The sequence below is a fragment of the Bactrocera neohumeralis genome, chromosome 6 (assembly GCF_024586455.1).
Source record: "Bactrocera neohumeralis isolate Rockhampton chromosome 6, APGP_CSIRO_Bneo_wtdbg2-racon-allhic-juicebox.fasta_v2, whole genome shotgun sequence".
Classification (NCBI taxonomy): Eukaryota; Metazoa; Arthropoda; class Insecta; order Diptera; family Tephritidae; genus Bactrocera; species Bactrocera neohumeralis.
This window is the reverse complement of record NC_065923.1, coordinates 12,812,015-12,839,397: the sequence shown is the minus strand read 5'-3', so window position 1 is coordinate 12,839,397 and position 27,383 is coordinate 12,812,015. Positions and strand designations below refer to the sequence as shown.

Sequence of the window (27,383 nt, the reverse complement as noted above, 5' to 3'; positions counted from 1 at the left end):
GCAACAGGAAACTATATCTTCATCCACCGTTTCCTCTAATAATTCGTCGTGCGCGAGGTAATAGTTCCTCGTTCTCAGAATGCCAAGGGATATGTGGATCAAGTTTAATATAGAAGGAACCAACTCGACTATATATATATATATATATATATGTATATATGTATAAATGATCAGGTTGATGATATATATATATATGTATATATATATAATCCTATATCTATCTCAATTACTTTCAGGTGACACAATTAACAGCTAGATGGGCAAAGCTATTGTACTCTGTAGCAACATGTTGCGAGAGTATGCAAATTATTAATGGTATAGAGCGCATAGACACAATTTATTTAATGACATTTATTCTTTATTTAGTTATGTATGCGGTCATCGGGAAATATCTATTCAATCAACGGGTTTTATATGAAAATAGGAAAGAAATGTTATGAGTCATCAGCTGTGAAAGTTGACGAATCATAAAATCTGAAATTTGTGTATAGTCGTTTAATGATAGAAGATCAGAAGAGCATTTCGCGAAAATATTCTTAATCGCAATGTTACAGAGCCAATAGGCTGGATTGACCAAATGGAAATCAGTTCGTATATACTATAACGGTTCGTTCTGAAGAATTTGTTCCAAGACTACAGCGTTGTCTTGAACAATAATCCTTATCAAATTTCGTAAAGATATCTCATATGATATGATCATTCGTTTGAAGCTCTTGAGGACTTCCACGTAGAACTTTGCGTTGACGGTTTGTCCAGGAGGAACAAATTCATGGTGGACGACGCCTTTGATGTCAAAAATGACAATGAGCATCGTTTTCATTTCGAATTTGCTCAATCATCAGCGACCTCTTCCCGGCTCTCCAAAGGAGCCTGGTGCAACCGAAACACACCATGCATTTTCGGCTTGCACCACTCCCAGAAACACGTCGTGCGAAAATATTTGTTCTGACTCTCCAGGTTCTCGGAAACAACTGACCAGTCGCTCATACGTTAGCTACGAACGCGTTTTACCGAATCCAGCCGATGCGCGAAGGCTCCAAAGTACAGTACGCGACTGAATAAACTCAGTCCTATTATTTTCCGGACAAACACCGTATATGGTATTTTACAGTATGTCCGCCATTTCCTTGAGGGTCTTATAATCTTCGTGGCAAACTGAAAATACCACTGAAAAAGGAGTCAAGAAAGCCAGCACTGGTTACTATACTAAGTCATTGTCTACTATGTATGTACATATGTAAGTGTTTGTACATATGTATGCATGTATTTATACTCTAATATCCATTCTTGTATACTACTTATACGCTTCCATTGATCTTTTAACAGCAATAGCTAATCGAATATATCAGTTGAAAATGAGATTGCACCTTAAAACTTTAGCAGTGATCGGCAAAGAGGCAATAAAGCAACCGAACTGCCAATTAGAAGCAAAAGCAAGAAAAAAGTGCAGCAACAACAACAACGGCGACCAGCACTTTATTGCACAGAGTGATGCTGATTCATATGAGAATACTTTCTTCCGGATGGATTGCGTGTACAATTGTCTAATTACCGGATTAGATATGATGAGTTTATCGCAGTGGTCGCTGATAAAAACTTTCCAGCCAGCATAAGACGGTAGGTGTGTGAGCACATCAAGAGCCGAGCCTAAAGCAACGAGCTACAGCAATTCAAACAATTGCAGGAGCGCGCCACAAGTGTACAATAACAACAACAAAACACACACTTGAGGCCGAGCCGAGCAATCGATCGCCTGCCACAGATGGATTCAAAAGTGCACTGCAAAAATGAAGCAACAACAAAAAGCTCTCACAGCTGTATGTATGTATGTGTGTAGTAAAAAGGCTGGCTGGAGCTGGGAGCTGGACGCTACCAACACCGGGCGATTGAAAGCTACTTTCCACATACATGTATGTGTGAGTACGCCTATTTCGCTGTATTGTTAGTGGCTGCAACAAGTAGCGCTGTGAAAACAGTAGTTGTTGTATGGCGTTGCGATAACACCGACCGAGCGAATCAATACTGACGACGACCACCATAAACAACAACAACAATAGCACCAATACACGCATACTACAACAACGGCAGCGTCGAACCAAAACACTGCCAAACGCTGACAGCCACCATTCAAGAATCGATTCTGATCTTCACAACGACTATCCTCCATCGTCACAGTGAATTTGTTTCCCAGTCGTAATCGGATCGCGTTGGCAAACGGACGTCAATAGCGGAGCAACGATTTTCAATTGAACTCAACTGAATGAACTGAACCGAAGTGTGAGCTGAGTAGAAATTTAACGATCGTGGTGTGCGCGCATATCAGCTGAAAATAATAATATAATAAATAAAATAATAATAAAACAAAAACTGCAAAAGATCAGAAAAATATTTTAAAATTTACATATATACAAATATATATGTATGTATGAAATTATGATTTATATGTACATACTATATAATGAGGAAAAGATTAAATTTTGATATTTGCTCAGCGGCGAAACAAAGTACAAAGATCGCACAAAAATAACGGGTTTATTATAAGTAAAGAATATAAATGTAAACTGAGTGTAAAATTCTCAAAATAACATTTTAAAGAAAAGTACGAAAAAATACTTGTGGAAAAACCTCGCAAATAAATATTATAAGCGTGCTCGAAACGACTTGAAAACAACAAAAAATTAAACACAAAGCAAATAAGTCGGCGAAAGATATTTTTTTAACGGTAATTCTTACAATTTCTACTGTAAAAGTAGATTAATGCAAGTGTTATATTGTTGTTGTGCACTGTGCGCTGTGTGGATGTCAAATGTTAACGGTATATATTTGCATATTCATACAAAATAAATTTCCAACCGATTGTAGTGCAAATTGGAATTGAATTCAGCGCGTTAGACGGACATAAATTGAAGGCATTATCTAAGCAAGAATAAAAGCAAAATACTGAAAACATTACACAAGTAAAAACAAAGCAAAAACTAACGGTAAATATATGGTTTTTGCAATCCGAAAAGTGGAAAACAGTAATTTGTTAAAAAGTGATAATTTTTATTTATTTTTTTTTTTAATTATAAATTTAAAAAAATTACGACAAAAACTAGATTTTTTTTATCAACTACTTTTCGCACATTAACTGTTAGCCGAAACTCACCACGGAAATTCCGCGCAATCGTGCATTAACACGTTGAAAAGCAGCAATCGTGCGAAAAACCCGCGACTAAGACGAAAACAGTTATCTATTGCCTGCAAACAGCTCGTCTCGGCGGAAGCCCCTGCCTCAGCGACAGAGTTTTAGTTGTTAGTTGCCTGTGCTTGTCCCGTAACACGCCGTGCTGCATGCCTTTTAGATCCTTGCATGAACACACACCCACACGCGTACATACATACATATACATATGCACACAAACATATATGTATATAGTGCTTGATAGTAAGCGGCTGAGAACGCGCGCTAAGAGTCAAAAGTAAGAGTTAGCGTGAAGCCAGCGTACGCCTACAAGGCGACTTTAATGCGATAAAATACGCCAGTGATAATCACGCAAAGCCGGCACGTACACACACACACACACATGCAAATGCATATAAATAAACACACGCACACACATGCACACGCACGCATGCGAATAAACACACAAACGTCCGTACGTACGTCGCTTTGCGAGCTTAACGGCGCATTGTTTTGCGATGAAAGTCACATTGATAAGCATTGACTGCTACAACAATAATAAATACGAGTAACATTTGAAAACAGCCGAGCAAAATATTAAAAAATATTCAATTTGTGTTAGTAGATTGAAAAAGTAAAGCAGAAAAAAACAGAAACTAAGTTTTATAATTATTCCGCTGTATAATCGGTCACTCGTCGAAGTGACAACGTGCAAAAACAAAACAAAAACAAAAATAAAATAAAAAACGAATTGAAAACATTTTTGAAAAACGCAAAAACCAGTTCAAAACATAAAAGCTACACACCTATCGTGCCAAAATGGCATCGTTTGTTTATGCAGTTTGGAGTATTACGAATGTCGCCTCGGTGCATTGCGCCGTGCGGCCCGAGCTATCGCCCTGTACCTGTGAACCGATCTATGCCGACAACTATGTGGAGTTGTCGTGCGAGAAGGTGGACTCGTTCCACAAAATTGTCGATGCTCTGTCGAATAAATTTGAACCGGAAGTTAATATAAGCTTAAAAATATCACATTCACAACTTGAGGACTTGGAAATGCGCTCGTTTATGGAAATGAAATTAAAGTTGGTTAAATTGCGTTTACAATGGAATTCACTGAGGTGAGTTAGCGAAAAAATGTGTATTTAAAAGCAGATTAAGCAACTAACAATTTTTGAACTAGAAAGTGTTATGTTCTATAACGACTATTCACCGCTATACTTCCAATTATGTCACACCTCTCATTTGCTTCAACATGTACTATGCAGGTGTTTTTCATGTGATAGACACAATTTGTCCCTTCTTGTATCTTCTTTTAAACAAAAAAGTGAAAATTTGAAAAAAATTTAAAAATGAATTTAAAAAATTTAATTTTCCATTATCCATTTTTTGTAAAAAAAAATCTACAAAAAGTTTTGGTAAAAAAATTAATTTTTTTGGTAAAAAATTTTCTAAAAAACTTATTTTTTTTCCAATTTTGGTAAAAAATTTTCTAAAAAAATTAATTTATTTTTGGTGAAAAATTTTCTAAAAATGTAAATTTTTGTTTGATAAATAATTTTCTAAAAAAAATTATTTTTTTTTGATAAAAAATTTTCTAAAAATGTTTATTTTCCAAAAAAAATTTAAATATACATATAATACTTTTTATTTTTCGAAAAAGTAACCCTCGCCAATCCCATAGCGGCATATCCTTAGTTCTTTCGCTTAGAACTCCTTCCTGCATGAACCCATTAAATTACTTAGGCCAAAACACGACACAGAATTTTCTTTCTAACAGTTTAAAGAGCATTTTTTTCACTTCATTAATTAGTGCTTTAGGATTTAGTTTAACATTTTTCTACTTTTTTAATTTTCGCTAAAAAAGACACAAGGGACTCTATGTAAATTTTGAAGAAAATCTGAGGGGTATAGCCATATTTACACCTTTTATGTGTACATATGTATGTATGCATATATATACATATATATATTAGTAGATGAGATTTGTTCGATAAATATTTTGTTTTTAAAAATTGAGTTAAAGTTATTGGATCATCATTCATCAGAAAGCGTTAACAACAAGATTAAAAACTATCAAATACCAGCAAAAATACGGGAACGCGCTTGTTTCAAACAATTATTGAGAAGCTATAAACTAAAACAGCTCAGTCAGAAAGTCAGTATTTCTAGTAATAATTTTATTACAAATTAGTTAGGAGTGACTATTAATGTATTTAGCCTCAACAGATTGAGCTGTCACACCAGAACTTCTCTTCGGCGCAATGCGTATTAAGGGTGAGGCTAGGGTTTCATGCATGCTTACATCGTTGTCAAGCAATCAGTTTTCTATCTAAATTCCCAAGTGGCGTTAGAACCAATTTCGAAAATTAAACTAGCCCCGAACGAACAAAAAACTCTTAAAAATCTTTATTAACGCCTCCAAATTATACTCCTTTTGCACCCATCCAAAATTGTTCATACTTTTTATTATAACCCTTGGCTGAGATGACCTTCAGTGCTTTCAGCGAAAGACTTTAATTGGCTTCAACTGTCTAATGGCAGGTTCACTGAAGCGTTCTTTTTAGCTTTGAAAGCAGAAAAAATTTGCATGCAGCCAAATCTTTCGATTACAGTGGCTCAGTCATGACTCTCTTTTCGTGTTTGGCCAAAAAAGTCGGTCGCAATCATAGAATGTAATTGCACATTCCAAGTCTCTTTGCACGAGACGCTTCATATATTACACAAAATGTGTCAATCCAAAATAGATATTGAGAACGTGAACACGACGATTTTCAATCACTATCACTTTAACTCTTTTGATTTGATCCTCATTAACGGAGGTGGTTGGGCGACTCGCATGAGATTGTGATGAAGTTTTCGTTGACTTCACGACCCTCACTGTATGCTTTGTGCGGTTCAAATACTTGTGTTCATAATAAAGTAGACTCCACAAAACTCTTCTTCTCTCGTGTCAAATTGGATCAGCAGAGAGCATTATAATTTCTATTGCAAAGAATTATTCGAGGAAGTAATAGTGTAATATACATAAATAATAATAATTAGAAGCTTGCATTTGGCCTTAGCTAACATTTGATATAAAAATATGCTAATTTTACTTTCATTAACTAAAGGATTTTTTTTATTTTTCGGATAGGTGAGCATTTAATTTTAGTATTTTTGAGCTTCGACAAAAGGCCTACGAGATCGCCCATTTAACTAGTGCACCTTTCATGCTTTATAATTGACAAAGAAGTATTACTACCTCCTCAGAAGGAATGAACTCATTCTCACGATGCATGTGCCTGTATTCATCCACCTACACTTTTTTTTTTATATATGCGGGAGTGCAAAAAAGAAACTACATTACATATAAATATGTACAAACATAATGGGCATATCATTTAATTACGCTCTCAATCAAGTAATTAGTACCCACAAATGCCTTATAAGATATTCAAATAATATGAACAATAGCAGCCTGGTATTCGCAGTGTTCGTATAGTTTTTCTTCGAAGCCATCTACTAAGAACCCTACACATACTCTACATGCATACATACATATGTATAAGTACACGTGCATATATAAAGCATTGTGATTTGCATGCGAGTATATGCATTTTGCTCGCCCAATAGTGATCGCCGTGCTGTCTGCCGCGCATAAGTTGCACTTCGGAATCGAAATGGACTGTAAATGAATCTACAAAATAACAAATATTTAATTAGGAAATGCGCCGCCTCACCTCTTCGCAGTCCTCGTATGGAAAGTTGTTGACAATTTGATAATTTCGTAAATATTTTCTTGCACTCTAATGTAGAACAAAGAGATTGTCGACGGAGGCTGTAGGGTGGCTCTAGGAATACGGCCGATGAGCTGAGTGATAAGATAATTTAATCAGGAGTACTTTTGTATTAGCTTTGAGGAATAATTATATTCTGTCAGGAACGTTCTATCGAAACTTTTATATTAGAAGTGAGACTAATGCAGCGTACTAACCGTATTTTGCAAGCGAATGTGAGGGTTTTTTTGTCAATATTCTGATTTATAGAGAAATATTTGGATCATCTCTTTCATTCACGCGCTTTTTATTTCATTGGACTCTCTTCTCAGGAATATGGATAACTTTTTTAGGTATAGAGCTTTGAAACTTTTTTATACGTATGGAACTTTGGCGTCTATATTCAAAGATTATAGAAGCAATGCCATTTGGTTTGCTATCTGTAGTCATTGGAACATAAAAAAGCTTGCCAGCATCTCGATAAGTTTATTATAGAGATATAAACCGGAATTTAGAGTACACTTGTCGGGCCGCCCACAACTGTTGGAACGCTTAAGTCTACAATTTCGCGCCACTTATTGTTCATTTTTTTATGAGTCTGTTTGGTCGCTCCCTTTTTTTGCCTTGTTGTATTCAGCCATAATTATATTAACCTAACATAAGCTAAGGGTAAATATTCGAAACCTTTTATATAACTTCCTGCTGATATAGCCTCTATATATATACTTATGTACTTATTTATGTTTTTTTCACTTTTCTCAATAATAGTGTGCTTGTGTGCGCTTTGCTCGCGCACCCGGCATAAACATGTGTTCTGGCATTTAGTACGAGGAGCGTGATCAGCAATTGCCGCTATCAATGGCTTCAAATGTCAACCAGCAACTTTTGCATTTAATCAGATTTTCTAGCGACAGTCACGTATATACATATATTTCTCCTTATGCCTGCATGTTAATTAAAAAAAAAAAAAATTATAACAAATAAATACAATAATTACTATGTCGTCTTGTCATTGTCGTTGTTCGCTTTGACATATGCCGGGATGCTCCTGCCGAAGTTGTTAGTGCTGGTGTTGACATCGTGAGCAACAAAAAGCAAAAAAGTAGGGGTATTTTGCTTTAACAGCTACAAGTCTCGCTTATCAGTTTGCTTCTGCTTTAATTCACTTAATTTCACAAGAGTAGAAATTAAAAATTGAAAAAGAAGTGGAATTAAACTCATTCTGACTTAGTAATATCATTGCTTTTCACTCCACTGAGCGTTTGCCTATAACAGTACATTAGGGTGCACCGTAGCTATACGGGAGAAAAAAATATAGCGTACAGGCCATCACACCCCCCAAAAGTTGCATTAGAGTATAATATTATGTTCTGCGAAAAATTTTGGCGATTGGATAATGGGAAGACGTGCCGCAACGAGGGTAAAGTGAATATGTTATTCAAAATTTGTAAAACATGGTCACTTTACCCTCGTTGCGGCACGTCTTCCCATATGTACGCAGGCACATATGTACATATGTATGTACGTAGTGTAAAGGTTCACTTTTATACAAAGTGTAACTGAATTTTTGGTCAAGCTCTCTCATGGCACTTTTGTTGCCAAGCGCTCTTACAGCTTGAATTCTATTGGGGGAGTCACAAAGATAATTATGTGGGGTTTTCAAGGTACATATTTCTATAAGAGGGTTTTATTTGAATGGAAACCCCAGAAGTTTCGTAAAATCTCCTATTAGTGAGATTTAGAATTTCCCGCGCAAGAATTCTACACGAAACAAATGAATAGTTTGTTGTCATGTAAGGTTTGACAGCCGTTTAAAATATAATATATTATAAAAATATAGAATATGTATTGAAACAAATAATCGGATCGCCATTTTTACTGCCTTCTTTGGTAACAACGAGAAAATGATGACATGTGAAATAAGAATAAGAATGAGATTGAGAATTTTACTCGCATTCCCAACTTGAGAACTGAAATGTAGATTGCTAAAAATTTAACTTAATTAAATTTTTTCACCTTCAATGTTCCCCAATCGCCGAACTTCAAAATGGTCATTACTCTGCACCTTCCTCTCGGTTTTTTGTAACAAACAAGTAAGATTACCGTCTGGTCTAGAATAGAAACAGTCTAAAACTCACCGTTAACTTTATATTTTTCAACCGTAGTTTGTAGCTGAAAGGGAAACGCAGAATATATGACCGGTACTTGAAACTTGTTGGCTTGAGGCTTTAAGAAAGGCTACTATCTAAATCCATTCCATCGGTAAATACCTTAATTTTTGGCGCCTGCAGATTGCTGTACAACACTTACTACATACTTAAATGCGATTTCACAATTTCTAGGGATTACTGCAACAAATGAAATAATTTTTTGTATTCCCTTTAAAAACATTAATCTCCTCAGATTGTTACATACTTCTACACTCATATGACGTAGACAAAGTGAAATAAACAAATCTGGCTTCTACTAGTACGAACTAAATCACACCAGACTATTAGTAGACTCTCAATTAAATATTTCACTTTACTAATACTTGAAATATTTACTTAAGCATATGCAAAAAAACGAGATTTAATTACGAGATATCACTTGTCTTAATCACTTTTCGTTTTCCGAGTGAAACTTTCATTTTATACAGATAATGTTTTAAACGCAAGTTTTGGAATACCTCAACGCGCAAGAATGCAAAAAAAAAGAAGAAACAAAATAACAACATAGTAGAATTTACACAAAGCACAAAAACAAAACAATGTGTGTTTGTGTATTTATGTATGTGTAATCGAATTATTTCATTCGCCAACGACTCAATTCATTGGTGGCTTCAATCTTTGCTGTTGCCAGTAATTTATATCAATTGACCTATTGCCATAATATGCAACTGACCGGGCCAAAGCAGACAAGAGGAAATGTTGTGAAGGCAATAAGGAATACACATAACTTTGAGTAATACTCATAAAATGTGTATGTGTGTGTGGGATTGATGTCTTGTATATCATACATGTAGTACTGTGATATTGGTGAATGCGCTAAGTAGGCTGGCATATGAAATCTAATTAATTACATTTAAGCAGCGTAACTAAATCGAGATCGTAAATAAAACAATACAATGGTAATGAGACAGATGTATGTACATGGAAATGAGTTGAATATACATATGTATGTATGAATTTAAGTACACAAGAATAATGGGTGGTTTAAATGAGCTTTGTATAATAATTTTCACTGCGATATCATTATACCCTGAACAGGGTGTATTAAGTTTTCGTTAAAGTTTCTAACACCCAAAAGGACACGACGGAGATCCTATAAAGTACTATATAAATAATCAGCCTGACGCGTTGAGTCGATTTAGCCACCTACGTATGTCCGTATAATTATTTGCGAACTACATAGTCGATTAGTTTTTGAGATATCGATCTAATAACTTCCACACGTCCTCTTCTACCCAAGAAACTGTTTATTTGTTGAAACCGCTCATATTACATCATTATAGCGTATATAGCTGTCATACACACTGAGCCATTAAACTCAAGTTCTTATATGGAAAATTTTTTTATTTGACAAAATATCTTCAAAAATTTGACACAGATCATTGTGAAAGACATAGCTACAATCTCATAACAAATTTTTCAGTTCAGAGCACAGCTACCATACAAACATGCTATAAGAAACGCATCTATGAAGATTATTATAGCCTCGGTGCAGCAGAAGTTAGTATTTTTTCTTGTTTTCCTGTTATTTTGATAAATATTTAATATTTAAAGGTCGCCTTCAATATAAGTTTTCTTATGTCGATGTGAACCTAATAACCATTAATCCATATTTCTTTACACTTCTTATAATTTCTTGATTGATTTACTCTAATCCGTACACTTTTTTTATAAAGTAGACTAATATTGGGTTGTCGTATTTCTAATCAAATTTCAACTTATTTTTTTATATTTATAATAATAAGTAAATAAATAAATATGTACCATTTTGGTCGTCGACTTTTTGCTATTTTTCCGCTAAATATTTATCCGCTCGATAGAAAATATAGAGATTTTCTTCATTATTTTCACTTATTTTTGAACAGCTGTAACTTTTTTCACCTTCCCCGAATTTAATTTTTTTTTTGTTAAATGAAGCTTAAAGTCTCACCTTTCCAACACTATATGGTATGATACAATGTGATTGATAGCGCTGGAGACCTTTTTATGACCTTAAGAAAAGGATTCTCTCTCAAAAAGTTCGTCGTTTACTTAACGTAGAACATTATTGATCTTTGTTGAAAGCCATCTGACACGTTAACTATAGATACTGGAAAGGTTGTATTGGCGAAATGGTAATTATAACATAATAATCACAAAACTAACGAAAAACAGCGATTACTGTGACTTGAGCAAATCGTGCGATTGAGCGGAGATGAATAACCATGTTAAAGGTGCCTATGCAAACGAAAAAGTTCCTATCAACACGTTATCTAAATTCTAACAACAATTCAACTGCCAGAAAAAGTTGAAAAATGAAAACAAGTGTCGTCCGTATTTTTACGAGAATAAGCAATGAAATTTTCCATATATTTTTGCAATTCAATTATCACTAATTAAAATGTTGACAAGCTCGGGTGTATCCCAAAATACAAATAAATGCCAAGTGATCTCCGCAGTAAGCCAAAAAAGCCCTTTAGTTTTCTCCAAACACAGGCGCACCTAAATACTAAATTAATATATCCATTTTGCATATGCGCTCGAAAAGTAACGAAGATACTTACTGATGGTCGTATACATACATACATATATGTACATATATTCACTATACAGTATGCGTCTGTACAATTGAGTTTGTGAACTTGATCAATATTTTAAATATTATAATTGTCACACGACCTAAACTGGCCTCTTGATCATTGATTGAACGTAACAATAAAATTCAATTGAAGCTACTTCGTCATGCGTACTTTCCCCGCACACCACAAGCGCCGCAATTTTGACCCCAAACGCAAAGCAATGGGTAAATAGTTTGTAGCTTGCATAAACAGAAGACACCCAGTAAGAAAAGTGAAGGCCAAAACGGTAAATAAGGGTAAATTTGTATATTAGTATTCTATGAACAGAGAGAGAGAGAGAGAGAGAGTTTAATGTATTTTCACTCTATTCATTAAAGAGTACTATAACTCACATGATATCTAAAATATAATTTTAAACCTCATTTTTCTTCTAGTTAAAGTATGCATTTCCTTACTCTATGTTATCTCTACAGGGCCATTACTTAAAGTGTTCTATAAATTATTAGTAGCATATTGTCTTCTAAGAATCGTGCATTATTTTTCGACGAAATCATGTATTTCATGATGCCTCATTCTAGAAAGTGCACGAACAATGATTTTCACAGAATAAATTAAAATTAATAAACAAAGTAATTAAACAATTAATTTGATATTATTTTATAAAGATTGATCTCAATTATAAATTTAAATGGCTAAATGCTATCAAATCTTTATTTTCAATATATTCACAGTAAAATTCAGTAGCTTAGTCTAAAACTCAATACCAATAAGTATCATCTCTATCGATTTAAGCTTTTCGAAATCAAGATTAATGTAGAGGAATATCTTCGATATACTCGTAGAGCACAATTTTGGAATTTTCTGTATACTGAAAATGTGAAAAGTGAGGTGTTAACTGAATGTTATAGGGAAAACTTGTTATGTCACCGACTATTATAATACAAAAATTATGTCAAAAACTGTCACTCCTAAAAAAATAACTGTCAAATGTCATCAACTGTAAATAATGTGCTGTCAAATGTCATCTACTGTAAATAATGTGCTGTCAAATGTCATCTACTGTAAAGAATGTGCTGTTAAATGTCATATCTCGTGAATAGTGTACACATTACTGACAGCTCTTGTCAAAGATGAATTGTGAAATACTGCCATATTTATCAGTTTACCAAATTTATTGAAAACTTTATGCACATAAAAATTTTTGTTGTTCCAATGGAATTTTTTATACATGGTTTCATTTAAATAAACAATGTACGGGAATGATTCTTATTTGTATTGTGTTTTTGTTTTTGTCTCTCCTTAAATCTGTTTATATGAGAGTTCTGACGCTTTACGAAGACGAGCGATAAACATTGCGTAGTAGAAGCAATAATATTAACTAATATTCATTAAACAAATGGGTGCAAGACATCATATACTACCATGAGCAAAAAATAATAAGACTTTGTTCATAATTTTTAGAATTCTTAATTTGTTCTTCAAAATCTATTTCGTCCCCCTCAAAGTAATCCCCCTTGGCCCCAATACACTTGGCCAGCGTTTTTTCCAATCCTCAAAACAGTTGGTAAATTCGGAATAGCCTTCAATGCGAGTAGCGATTCACGTTTAATATCTTCAATTGACTAAAAAGGGTTCTCTCGGAGCGGTCATTTGAGTTTGCTGAATAGCCAGAAATCACACGGAGTTAAATCGGGGAAATACGGCGGTTGCGGCATGATATTCGATAAAAATTTAGCGAAAAACTTACGAAGAATCAATGCAGAATCCGATGCTGCATTATCGTGGTGCAAAAACCAAGAGTTGTCGGCCCATAATTTCTACCTCTTTTTCGAATTACTTCGCGCCATCGACGCATAACACTCAAATAGTATTCCCTGTTGACAGTTTGGACGGTCGGGAGAAATTCGGAGTGCACCGCACCTCGATAATCGAAGAAAAACTGTCAACATAACCTGGATTTCTGACCTGCTTTGAGGTGTTTTTTTTGGCTTCGGCTCACCTTTACCACGAAATTCAGCCGATTGATCGTATATTTCCGGGTCGCAAGCATAGATCCAAGACTTATCGCCAGTAATAATACGTTTCATGACATTCTAGTAGTCGAAAAGCATTATTTCACAGACGTTAACGCGACGCTGATTTTCGAAAAAAAAAATTGGAAACAATCGTGCTTTCACTTTCCTTAGGCTCAAATGTCCTTTCAAAATAGTTTTTACTGATCCTTCCGATATTCCAACGATGCCAGTAAGATCTCTGACTGTTAATCGCAGGTTCTCAAGCACCAATTACTTTATTTTATTGATGTATTGATCATCAGTTGATGTTGATGACCATCCTAACGTAGTTCGTCGTCAACCCGTGCTCGACATTCTTTGAAAAATTTGTACCAATCAAAAACACTTGCTCTCGACAAATAATTGTCACCGGAGGGCTTTTCCAACATTCTGAACGTTTTGGCACCAGAGATTTGATTCTGCACACAAAATTTTATGAAACTTCTTTGTTGAACAATTTCCCTCATCCGAAAAATCGCCGAATGTATTTTGTGTAGTTCAGAAAGACAAACGTATACTAAACAATGATAACTATTTTGAAGTGTCATTTGGCACAGAGGTCACTAACAGTCATCCCATCCTAAAAAAAAAATTTCGACGGATGAGTTTTCGCGCAAAATTTAAATTGAAAAGTCTTACTATTTTTTGCCCATAGTAATATACATGTACTTTTACAACTGTACTCCATATATGCACCTATTCAGGGTGGTCAGAAACTGGGATCAAACCCCTAACGACACGGAGTTAAAACAATCACAATCTATGCACAATAAGCTGCGAATAATGTTGCTTTTTCAACTTACCAACATCGTCTTGAATCATATTTATACCGACACTTATACATACTACATGTCTCTTTACGCATATACGTATGAAATAAATATGAAAAGTAAAAACAAATAATCAAAACCATTAAATGGTCATAAACCGGCAACAAAAAAATTTTATTATATTATTTTGGCGCCAGTCATAAAATTTAAATGCCCAATGTTCATTGACAATACCAAAAAGCAACAACAGCAACACTAATATACAGAGGAATTAATTTATAAAAAAGAAAATCATGAAATTATTTTCTAGCATGAAGAATTGGGAAGAACTATTACCCCGCCACTCATTGCTTATCTGCTAGAAAAGAAGTGATCAGTTTATGACGTCTCCGGAGCACCCAGAGCACATGAACTATTAAAATGTATTTGATAACACGCAACCGATCGTGCTTCTCTATAGATCTTATGACAGCGGCGATTCTGCTGACAGCGAGGGAAATTTTTTCTAGATTGCATTTTCATATGTATCAATGTATATATGTATGTCAATATATATATGAAATTTCAAAAATCTGTGCAATTCCCTTATCTATATATAAGTATATATATAGTACATACAACTGTGTTCAGATTTTATTAGCCTATTAAAATAATTCACGCTTTCATTAGCTGTTAAAGTAATAAATCGTTTTGGAGATTTTTTCTCGTTGGCAAGTGGCTTTTGGTTTCAAAATCCCACATTTTCCCATCATAAATCAAATGAAACGGTGATTTTTGCGAATTTTTGTTTTTTTTTTTGCAGCGAGTAAGAAAAAAATATTTTATTCTTATTAAAAATTATGATTAAAAATAGTTTTTAACCTTTTATAGTTTTAGTATGATTATAAATATGGTGGATTCTTAGCCTTTTCCACATATTGTATTTCATGCCTATGTATCGTCTCAGTAATTTTTTATCCTTAATAAGGTTATCAGTTAATATTTTAAGGTGTAATTCCTCGATAAAAATATTTATATATTGTTATGCGCCCAAATGTAGGCAACACTTCTTACTATTTTTTAATTTTAACAATAAATTTATCTACTGCTTGGCTATTAGGATATATAAAAAACTTATGGATATAATATCGAAATACTAGGTTTTTTTTTATACCTTGAACGGTACATTTACACGTAAAAATTTGTTTTTTTTTATTTTTGCTTAATTTCTTTAGAAACTATCTGAAATCATATGTAAAATATTAGCTTCGATTTCTAAGTGGATCCAAAGATATTTCAGGTTTTCTGAAAACCATGTTTTAACAATTGGCTCGCACAATTAAGTGAAAACTTTCTCACCTATCCATTTCATTGATTTGAAAAAGTACACAAATTAACAAGATATTTACACTCACTATTACAAATAAGAATTACGGATGCTGCTTTTCACGTCAATGGACGGCTGCGACACGTTCTCCTAGATTCCTCGGTATTTTTCATAATTTTTGATTAATTCAGTCCTTAAACACAGCATTTAAATATACGCTAAAAAATATTCTCTGAACGAATTTTATAAAGCGTTTTCTATTCTAAAAATAAAAATACAAAAGACGACGTTTTTCTGGCTTTTAAATGTACCGACCCTTTAAGTTTGCCACAACGTTTATTACGTTTAGAACAGAAGGAAACGTCGGAGAGCTGAGTCGATTTAGCCATGCCCGCACTTTCAACGACCGCCCAACTCAGCTTGGAAAAGTTTATAAACGATTGAAATTTGAAACGAAACTTCTTCAAAGAAATAATAAATCAACTCAAGTTTATATTCATCCTAGATAACGGTAAATCAAGTTAGCTATTTTAACTATAAATTACTTCATTTGAAAGTTCGAAACACGCCACGCAGCCTAAAAGTAGACAAGTCAGAACTGTTTTTTCCGCAGAGAATATCTTGAATAGTACTATCCTCTTTAACATTGCATATAAGGTTCTATCGAACGTACTTTGTGAAAGATTAACGCCCACCGGCAACAAATTGATTGGACAAATTTAAGCCTGAAAAATCAAAAACTGACCAGATATCCACTATGTGCCAAATCTTGGAAAAAACCACTGAAAAGAGGATCGACACACACCATCTTTTCGTCGATTTCACAGCTTTTGTCGTCGCACTTGCGACTAGGCACCCACGTCACTGTTGACAGTCATAAACCAGTATTAGCACCAACTACAATGGCATCATCGAAATCAAACGCAGAATAACTCTTGCCAACGGGTACTACTTCGGACTGAATAGGCAATTGAGAAGTAAAGTCAAAGACCAAACTCTATATGTCACTCATTATTTCCGTCCTGTTATATGGTGCAGAGGCATAGACGATTACAACATCTAATGAGTCGATGTTATGAGTTTTCGAGAGAAAGGTTCTGCGGAAGATTTATAGTCCTTTGCGTGTTGGCAACGGCGTATACCGCATTCGATGGAACGACGAGTTGTACGAGATATACAATGACATGGACATAGTTGGCTAGGTCATGTCGTCCGAATGAAAGAAAACACTCCAAATTTGAGAGTATTCGATGCAGTACCCGCTAAGGGAAGCAGAAAAAGAGGAAGGCCTCCACTCTGTTGGAGAGATCTGGTGGAGAACTACACTTGGTATCTCGAACTGCCGCCAAATTGCGTAAAAAACGACTGGTGCACTGTTTTTAACTCGGCTATAACTGCATAAACGGTGTCTACGCAATTAAAGAAGATGAAGAATGCATCAACTGCTCTATCCGTTAATGGTTCGACCTCTAAAGAGATTTTTTGTCAGCTTTTTTTGTGGTGTAGATATTCTTGTTCCATTTCCGTTAAATGGAAAATTTTACATACTTTAATGAAGTAGAGAAGTTTTTCTTACTCTAAATAATTACTCTGTTACTTCCAATAGCTGCAAAATAAATATATTTGAAGTCTAACCAATAAAGCAATTATGGTTTAAAGCTACAAAGCAATTACCAACTGCGAATTGCAATTTATCAATTATCTACAACTTAACTTCCTGACCATTAGCAAATAGCAACAAAACACAAGGTAGTCCAAAGGAATCTTGTCTAAATTGAAAATAGATTGTCACATGCTCAAATAGCTAGCCTTACGCGTATAAATAAATTGTTTGTCGATATTTTCCAAAGCAATGGCCAACTAAAAATAGAAGCTATCCAGTAGACAGCCGTTCATCATCCTCAACGATAACGGAATTCATGGAATGTGCATCACTTTGACGCAACTTAGAACACGCACACTGAAACCAGTTAGTGTTAATGTGTATGTGTGTGTTTATTGGTGATTAGACGCGAGGATACTCCAATCAATTGTCAAAACAGCCCATCAGCAAGCGAGTCAGACATTATCATTACGAGTAGCACATTGCAATCACGATTGTAATCGCGATCGCACTCCTTATTAAGCGCAGCAGCACGCCTTGTGCTGCGCCAATGGCGCCAAAACATTGCGGAAAAAAGTTCTCCGCTGACCATTCCCAGATGAATAATGCAACGTATGCGAGCATTCCTAACAACATGGACGCGTGTTTGCGTGGATATAGACATACATGTATGTGGCATGTGCATATTGCCAGAGCATCCATCAAGCATTTGATAATGCACTGCACTAAGTGGACACTAACTCACACATATGCCCCGTTGGAAATTCTACAACAACACATATTATTCAAATTAAAGCAGCCGCTGTTTACATGAAGTATTCGCAAGCGAGCCAGCAACAAAATCCAACAACTGTCGGCAAAAGTTAGTTCAAATTTCCTACAGGGTTGGCGTTCGCTTGCTTCGCGTGCGTATGCCAGTAGCAACGAGCAGGCGCCACTGGAATTTCTTACAACAATTTAATTAATTCAGTTATAAGCAATGATAGAGGAGGTTGGATTGCTGTTTTTTCTGCAGCCTATCATTAAGTGGGCTTTACCAAACAAACATTCAATGGGAGCTAAGACTCTCGTGGCTGCTTGTTACAACCAGTTTTGTGTGAGCCTTATTGCTGGCCGTTGTGATGGTTTACATGGTGCTGTTCTGCGCATGCGCGCCAACTTGCGTGTAAAGAAAGTGTTGGCTGGATATCTCACAGCAGTGGAGGAAATTAGAATTTCTAATACCAGACAAATGGTCGTTAATTGTGATGTGGATCTATTTTTAGTGACGTCGTTTGTCACAAGTGGCGCCCAAGCCAAGTGTGTCATGTTGACAGATTGACAGGTGCGAAGTGGGAAGGAAGTCGGTGCATTCCATTCTGTTCGATAGCTTTTCTTGTTTGGCCTTGGGATTCTTTTTATTGGCTATTAGATAGAATAGTTTGGACTTTTTATGAGTTAATTGGTTTGAGGTAATTATATTTAAGTATGTCGATAAAGAAGAGTTGATCTCTGAAAAATAGTAAAATTGAGGTGTTCCTTTTCATTAAACACAATTCATTATATTCTCATGAAAGAATAGATGGATAGAGTAGAATTTCAAGAAATTCAAATAAAGCCGCGCTACAGAATTGGTTTACATAAGCTCGTTAGGGTCGAAAAAATAGAGTCTAATCGAAGTTTTTTTCGGAACTTTAATTAACAAAATGGCGGCTTCAAGCAAATTTTATAAAAAAAAAATAATATTTTTTAAAGCCCGTAAACCCACGTAAACCCTTAAATTCGGTGCCTTTACTGAAAATGCTTCTCTTATTTTCTGTAATGAGGAATAATTTATTGACTGAGAGTTATGTTCTTCGACAAAAGTTAAATGGAAAACCGAGAATCACCAAAATACTAAAGCCAAGAGTATTACAGGGTTTGTCCAGAAAGTAATAGGACTGAGTCGATATAAAAAAATTTATTGATCCAATCGTTACAATTCTTTAAAAACTTTCAAAATAGGCTCCTTCTGTTGTTGCAGCGCTGCCAACGCGATTTCCAAGCATTGAGAACGTCACGGATGGCATTCTCCGGAATAGCCTTGAGGTGCATGCTGCTTGGTTTCTCTCCCTCCTTCGGTAGATTGCCTCTTTGTTTCGTCCGTCACAATGTCATGAACCACAGATTTTGAGAAATTTAGCATCGGGCCAATTAAACGAATACTTAGTTGACGGTCTGAGTTCAAAAGTTTGCGCACACGAGTCACATTATCGGTGTTTGTCGAAGTCTCATGTCTCCCAGCACGGTCTTCATCAATGACCTCTTCCCAGCCTTCCAAAAAGGCCTGGCGCCACCGAAGCTCGCCACTTCTTGCTAAAACAACATCTGGGTAAGCCTGCTTGATCATATCAAACGTCTCTCTCGCAGATTTACCGAGTTTCACACAGAATTTAATCGCGAACCACTGCTCTAACGAACGCTGCATTTTCGGCTTGCACCGCTCACAGAAACACGTCGCGCGAAAATGTTTGTCTTGACTCTCCAGGTGCTCGGAGACAATTGACCAGCCGCTCGTTCGTTAGCTAGGAACGCCTTCTAGCGAATTCAGTCGGTGCGAGCACGTTCCGAAGTACAGTCGCGGTGGGAGAAAATCAGTCCTATTACTTCCCGGACAAACACTGTATGCTCGATTTATACTGAGCTGCAAAAATGTAAGTCGTTCACGGTGCCGGCAAAAATATTGAAATTCTTTGAGAACTTATAACTCATTTAGTATTAGAGCAAATAATGTGGAGGTTATTCTTAAGCCTTAAGGCTGTCTAATTTATCAGGTCCTCTCAACGTAAATATTATTTTAGAAGAACGTATCTTTGACTTACCCGAAACCGTCTTAGTTTCCTAATTCCATACGCCTGATCATGAAAGAAAGTCGTGCCTGCAAGGTTCATTGACCATCTATTTGCTACCTCACGATTTGGGATCCAATTACTGCAAAACAATTTGCTTTGTTTCAAATGCTTAGACGAGACGCCGTTAAACTTTTAATTATAATATTTTTTTTACGTTTTTTGGTGTGCTATATATTTTTGTTTTTATTGCACGTTGATAATATATTTTTATATATTATGATTCAAAGGACATTCAGTGCGCGTGTCTCCCATAAAACTGTTTATTCTTTGCATTTTATTTTCATTGCATCACTGCAAAAGATTGCAATTGAGACAAGGGCATCCGTAAACAATATTGTGAATGAAACTCATTATGCTCTGTGGTCAGACTATGCCCGCTTGTCACGTACAGTAGGTGGCGAAAAACCAGAAACACTAAACAAATTTTAAGTTGAAAGTAGAATTTTTGAAAAATTGCAGAGTTCGATAGCTACATTTCTTTATACTAAGAGCGACGTTTGGCAGAGAGAAAGATTTTCGTGTCTGCGTAAACTAATTTATATCGAACCAATCACTACTATTAGCACAAAAACCGTTCTTTTTAACTTGAAAAACAAGGGAATCGATGGATTCTCTGTAAAAATAGCGTAATTGTTTGGAAAGACGTAACAAATCAAGGCAAAGTTTTGATCAGTAATGTTTGAAATACAACTGTAAATCGATTCTGAAATCGATGTCTGAAATGTTTGCACAGCGCATCTATGTGAGCTGGAGTTTTAGAAGTGGCTATGCGCAAAATGCCTTCAAGATGGCTATCTAATAAAGATGATCTGGTTTTTGATTTGTTAAATTTCATGCGAGAAAACAGCTGCTCGCAAACATATGTACTACCAAATAAAGAAATATGTTGAATAGCCAGCTTAGTAAGGTTTGGGTATTGACTGGGTGTAATATACTTTTTGTAAAATTCAATTAAGTTTGGAAGACAATTATTATATGCTGTTTTTAGATGAGAGCTGCTTTGCAATTCTATTAACTCCAGCTGTAAACTCAGCGCAGCGCCTTCAATTTCAACATCGAATGGATTTTGAAATACTTTCATGCAGGAGTTTGTGATTTGAAGTCTGCGAATCTGTCGTCAAACTCGTTCCTTAATCTTTGTAACATCAACACGTACTTGTCAAAATCCAGGGTATCTTGCTTTTTTGTAGATAAGGTCTCCCAATGAATCAACTGCAATAAAAGCTTTTTTGTGAAAGCTAGAACGTGTTCGTATAACTGTGTGCATAGTTGGCCTTTCCCTTGTAGTTTTAAGTTAAGATCAGAAAGATATTTAGCCAACCACTCCTCATCAGTAAGGAAAGTAATTTCTTGGTCTTTGTTGCCAAGAAAAATCTTGAAGTCGTCCAGCAGGGAATAGAATCGTTTTAGTGTGGCTGCTCTGCTGAGCCAGCGAACGCGACTGAAATATACAATGTCTTCGTGATCTTAACCGACATCAGCCAGAAAAGCCTGGAACTGTCTGTGGTTAAGCCCTCTTGCGCGTATAAAATTAACTGTCTGCACTACTTTACGTGTTTACGTGTTTCAGGCCTATACAACTGGGATGCCCAAAGACTATAAGAGATGGCGGGCCGGATGAAATGCGGGCCGGATGGTGGCCCGGGGGCCGTATGTTCTGGTCTAGCTGCACTTGAAGCACCAATTACTTTACTAATTTTCAGTCACAAATATTCTATGGGTCTTGATCGAACCTTTCACCGATTTGGGTCAAGTTTCCCGATATAAAATGAGCCCCGCTGATTTTAATTGTTCTCGAACGAAAAAAAAAACTACAGTCGGTCCTGCTTAACCCGAACGAACCCAAGTTTTTTTGAGCCGACAACTGTCAACTCGACAGCATTGCTCTAACTCATTTCAAGAGTCTTTTCTTCCGTTAAAATAACACAAAAATAAACTCGAAAGTTTGGACCTGGCAAACGCTGAGTGAATCTCGATTAAAAATAACAGATTTAACTTTAGTTATCGTCTGAACCCAGAACTCGTCGATAAGCATTCTAAATTTGTACGTTTAAGTCCACAAAAGTACCGTTATTATTACTTTCAAAGAGATTATTTTATTGAGATTTATTTTAATGTATTTAAAATGAAAGGAATATATGAACACATTTCACAAATAAAAAGAAATATTATTGGTAAGTAAGTTAAGCCCAAAATGTGTACTTCCAAACATATGCTCCAATTTGCTGCACGCATACTGTATTCCCTGGCAGCAGCATATCGAGGTGGCTATGCAAAACAAAGTTCATCTGAGAATGCGTCAACATAAGACAATTACCCCAGATTTTTATCTTTTCGAAGCCAAAAAACATACTTATATGTATTTGTGTAGGTATGTATGTATGTAGTATACTTAAATTTTTTTTTTCTATAAGCTGCCGACTAAGTTGGTCTGCGAACTGGCTAATTGTTAGTGGACGCCAATACGCTCAATACAATTTCACAGTTGAACGCAATTGCTACAATCGTATTGATGAATTACACAACAAAAACAGCAACAATAATAATAATACAGCAACAATGTTCCAAAAATATAACTGCAACAACAATAATTATGTACAATATGTATGCAAAAAAACGGCCGAAGAAATGTGACGAAGAAATTGAAATATGCAAATTTGATAAGAAAGTAATCGCACAACTACAAAGCCAACGGCAACAGCGACAACGGCGGCAGCTGCAGCATCCGTGAACCGCTTCTGACTAGGGCTCGCCGCGGCAATGGTGGGGACTGTCGCTATTGCCTCGCGTTGCTGACGGTGTGTTGTCTGATTGATAATTCAAAACAAATCCAAATAACATATACCCTTATTATATATAATAGTATATACATATATATAATATATAATATATAATATACAAATGTACATACATACATGTAAAAAGTACTGATATTGTTATTGTTTTTTGTAATTTTTGCTGTTGATGCATTGTCGCTCGACGTCGGAAGCTTTCCATTCATACATGTATTCTTCCACCATTTTCTCTACGCCTCACTGCTTATATTAAAAATAACAACAATAATCGAGCAAAAAATAAACAAAAAAAAACAACAACTCATGTTTCTACTTCGTCTTTTCATCATCCACTTTGCTTACCTATTTTTAGATCGGTGCCTGAGTTACCTTTTCGAGGGTTATCAAACGTGGAGTATCTGAGTATAGGCGACAATGAACTCGAAGAGATCCCTAAGCACATGCTGAATCACATGCCGATCGTGAAAACATTCGATATGGGACGCTGTCGCATACGTTCGGTACTGCACGATGACCTCAAGGGCACACAAATGGTGGTGAATCTCTTTTTGCCGAGCAACAATATAAAACGTTTGGATAAGGGCGCATTTCCGACAAGTCTGGTCACGTTGCATCTCGGGCGCAATCAAATCGAGAATCTCAATAGCACGTTGCGGCATCTGGACAAATTGGAATCGTTGTTTATCAATATGAATCGGATTAGCAGTTTGGATGATGAGCTGCCGGAATCGAATCGTTTGAAATTGATTATGGCACAGAATAATCGTTTGGAACGCTTGCCGGAGAGCATGCGCTACATGCACAAGTTGGAGAATCTGCATGTACAACACAATCTCATACGCACTTTCGATGGCATCTTCAAGCATGCGCGCAATTTGAATGAGTTCCACGCTTTCAACAATGAGATCGAGTATTTGCGTCAAGACGACTTTCTGGAGTGTAAAATGCTGGAGGACATTGACTTCTCGGTCAATCACATCAAGTCATTGAATAGTTCATTGCTGCCGCTGAGTCGTTTGTATCGCGCCAATATTTCCTACAATGAAATCGAGGAGTTCTCCATGAATGAGATACGCGGTTTGGTCATGTTGCGTAATTTAATTTTGAACAACAATAGAATCAAGCGTCTCACCGGTCACCAGGAGAACAACATTGATCAGAACTCTTACTTGTTCGAGTTATATTTGGATCACAATGAATTGAAGTCTTTGGATGGTGCTCTAATGGGTTTGAATAGCTTACGCATACTGAGTCTGTCCTACAATCAGCTGGAACGTATTTTACCGGAGGACTTCATCGGGTTGGCTAAGCTGGAGCTGTTAGATTTGTCGCACAATCAACTATTGACGCTGAAGGAAATGGAAAGGGTGAGTAGATTGCAATAAAATAACATAACATTCTGGAGATATAAGTATATAAAAAATATTAGTAGGACGAGCTGATTCGATTTAGTCTGTATGTAGTCCGTCAGTTTTTATGATATCGAAATTTTGTTAGCCTCCCTAAGAAGCTTCCCATTTGTCAAAATTGCCGTTATCGTACCACCATGACATGGAGCTGCCACACAAACTGAACCTTGTATAGAAAGCTTTGTTATTTGTCAGGATATCTTCTGAAAATTTACATTTTTACATTTTTCGAACAATTACTTTCAGATCGGACTACTATAACATATATGAATTCTTTAAATACCTCCAGACTAATAAATCTTCACTAATATTTTCAGACATTCCTTCCGAACCTCAAAATCTTAAAGGCCGCCTACAATAACATCACCAGATTGGAGAAGGACTTCCATGGTCTACCCGTACTGTGTCAAGCCAACCTAACCAGCAATCAAATATCGTCGATATCCTCGGAGTTAGTTTCGCAAACGAGATGCATGACCCACAACGTACCCGGCAAATTGGAGTTGTATTTAGATGGTGAGTCACGCCATAATATCGCAGAACTTTCAAAATTTTACTAACCCCTTTCTATACTCCTACAGACAATCCAATACTTTGTGACAGTCGCCTAAACGAACTCTGTCCCATCATGCTGAAGCAAGAGACACGTATTCGTGGCAAATCACAATGCTTCGAAATTGACCAAGAAATCTGCACCGTATTGCCGATGCTGTTCGTCAATAAATATCCACTGATTATACCAACGCAATTGAGTCAACAAGTGTTGGCCAATGCCAAGCCGGTCGTTATAGTACCACTACTCAATCCACCATTGAATAACGGTGATGAAGTGTTGCCACCTTTGATTGCACCGATTATAAAACCGCTAATAATCGCACCATTGCCACCACTGGCGACGACTACACCTTCAACAACAACAACTACCACTGCTACCACCACCCTCACAACCACAGCTGAAACTCACACTGGCGAGCAAGTAGCTACGCTGGAAGCGCCCACATCCACTTTGGAAACAAATGAAACTGGCGGCATCGAAGATCTAACTGCTGGGGTGGGCAATATCAATCCGGGCGAAGGCATTAATGTCAACGCCAACAACACAATAACGGCAGCACCGAACACAACCAAAGACAAGCCGCACGCAGTTGACTTCAACAACAACACCATGGAGACACACGCTGCTGGAGGAGATCTCGGAATTGATGAGAAAGCATCCGCCGCAGTAGTTGGTAGCGTAAGTGGAATACAAGCTACGGCCGCGGCACATGAGGGAACACTACAGACGGCACATGCTATTTCGGAATTGACTAAAATCGTAGGAGCACCAGCAGTTATGGCACCGCCGCCAACTGTGCTCGAAGAAGTGTTGGTCGGTAAGCCACTGCCGCCAGAGTCGGCATCGTTGGCGCCACCAACTGAGTACGCAACTGTTGAATATATACCGAATTTGGATGAATTCCTACCGGGAAATCGTCCGCCACCGAATGTACTCGAAGAGGATTCGAATTCGAATTCGGTGCATGAAGAATTCCCGTCGGTCGTGTTGGCCGATCTCGATAATGCACCGCAAAGTCTACTAACACCGGATGAACCACCCGAAAATCCTTAAATTTTAGTCACACACACCCACACACAACATATTATATTACATCTACATTATTAAAATTTAAGTTTTCAATTCCCCTCCCTCCCACTCTCTCTCTCTCTCTCTCTCTCTCTCTCTCTCTCTCTCTCTCTCTCTCTCTGTCTATCTACGAGTATCTAACTATCTCTCCTACTATTGTGCTGTCTACTATGTCCCACTTCAGGTTAATTATAAATTAATTTAATTTTGATTACCGCATTTAGTTTTAGTAGTTGTTAGTTGCAATTAATATTATTATAACGGTTTGTTTCAATACGCATATAAATACCCACACATGCACATCCCAAATCCATATCACGCACGCACTCAAACAAACACACAAACGCACGCACTCATATACAGTTTAAATAAGCTCAATTTGCACTTACACACTCACAGCCGCATACACACACCCATACGCAGAGCAAACACGATCATTTTCTATTTTTATTTTAATGTTAAAATTATTTTACAAGATTTAAGTTATTATTTTTTTAATTTTAAGTTACTGTTTCACTTGACGTAGCGATTAAATGTGAAGTAATAAATGTAAAAGAACAAAGAAAAAACAAAAACAAAAATAAAAACAAAACGAAACAAAATATGCAAATAGGTAGTTCCAAAAGTGTAATAGTGAATTAACACGAAATATGTATGTTATGTAAATGTTGATTTATTGTGACTAAAAATTACATAAGTTTAAATTTGTGATTATGCCAAAATTTATTCACTTCTATATATACATATATGTATATACAATATATATACTAATGTGTTTGTATGTATGTATTTAGTGATGTTTTACGTATACCTACATATGTATGTTTATGAAATCTACTTCTGGTAAATATAAACGATTAGAAATTCATTATTTTATTGAGCAGAAATAAAACTTATAAGTCAAACATTCATTCATGCTTCTTCTTATTTTGAAGAGAATTTGGTGAGGGTTTGACGGGTGGCAGTAGAAAATATGAATTGAGTAAGGCTTCAGCTATGCCATCTGCTCAAATATGACACGGACTGGACCCTTTAAAAAAAATCTAGGATGGTACAACATTTTTCTTGTTTATGTGAAGTTAGATCTCCATATGTCAATTATTATATACTTATTTGACAACTGTTTGTTTACGTTGCGAAGAAATTGTCTGCCAATTTTTGGAATAAAATTGCGTGTTTCCAATGAAATCACGGCTTCGGAATCATTGAAAATGCTGTGGAAATGTTTTGGGGAGTCTACTTTATCGCGAGCACAAGTACTAT

The 27,383-nt window shown here is 36.1% G+C and overlaps 1 protein-coding gene across 6 annotated transcripts; it reads left to right on the top strand.

Annotated features, from left to right (window-relative positions):
* The first annotated feature begins 2,178 nt into the window (after window positions 1-2,178).
* Window positions 2,179-27,031, top strand: LOC126761191 (uncharacterized). Of its 6 annotated transcripts, none has more exons than XM_050477155.1 (5): window positions 2,179-2,722; window positions 3,789-4,284; window positions 23,440-24,454; window positions 24,814-25,012; window positions 25,078-27,031. In XM_050477155.1, exons 2-5 carry the CDS (start codon window positions 3,983-3,985, stop codon window positions 26,103-26,105), a joined length of 2,544 nt encoding a protein of 847 aa, XP_050333112.1. In that variant the 5' UTR covers window positions 2,179-2,722; window positions 3,789-3,982; the 3' UTR covers window positions 26,106-27,031. The 6 variants fall into 6 exon arrangements, with proteins under 6 accessions (XP_050333112.1, XP_050333114.1, XP_050333113.1 ...); XM_050477157.1 differs by having other exon boundaries at window positions 3,786-4,284; XM_050477156.1 differs by having other exon boundaries at window positions 2,179-2,815.
* Window positions 27,032-27,383: the final 352 nt, after the last annotated feature.

Excerpts from the sequence above, each read along its gene's own strand:
- LOC126761191 (XM_050477155.1), top strand. The coding sequence starts at position 3,983 with ATGGCATCGTTTGTTTATGCAGTTTGGAGTATTACGAATGTCGCCTCG. Across the intron at positions 4,285-23,439 it reads TTACAATGGAATTCACTGAG|ATCGGTGCCTGAGTTACCTT; the intron begins GTGAGTTAGCGA and ends ACCTATTTTTAG. Across the intron at positions 25,013-25,077 it reads ATTGGAGTTGTATTTAGATG|ACAATCCAATACTTTGTGAC; the intron begins GTGAGTCACGCC and ends ATACTCCTACAG.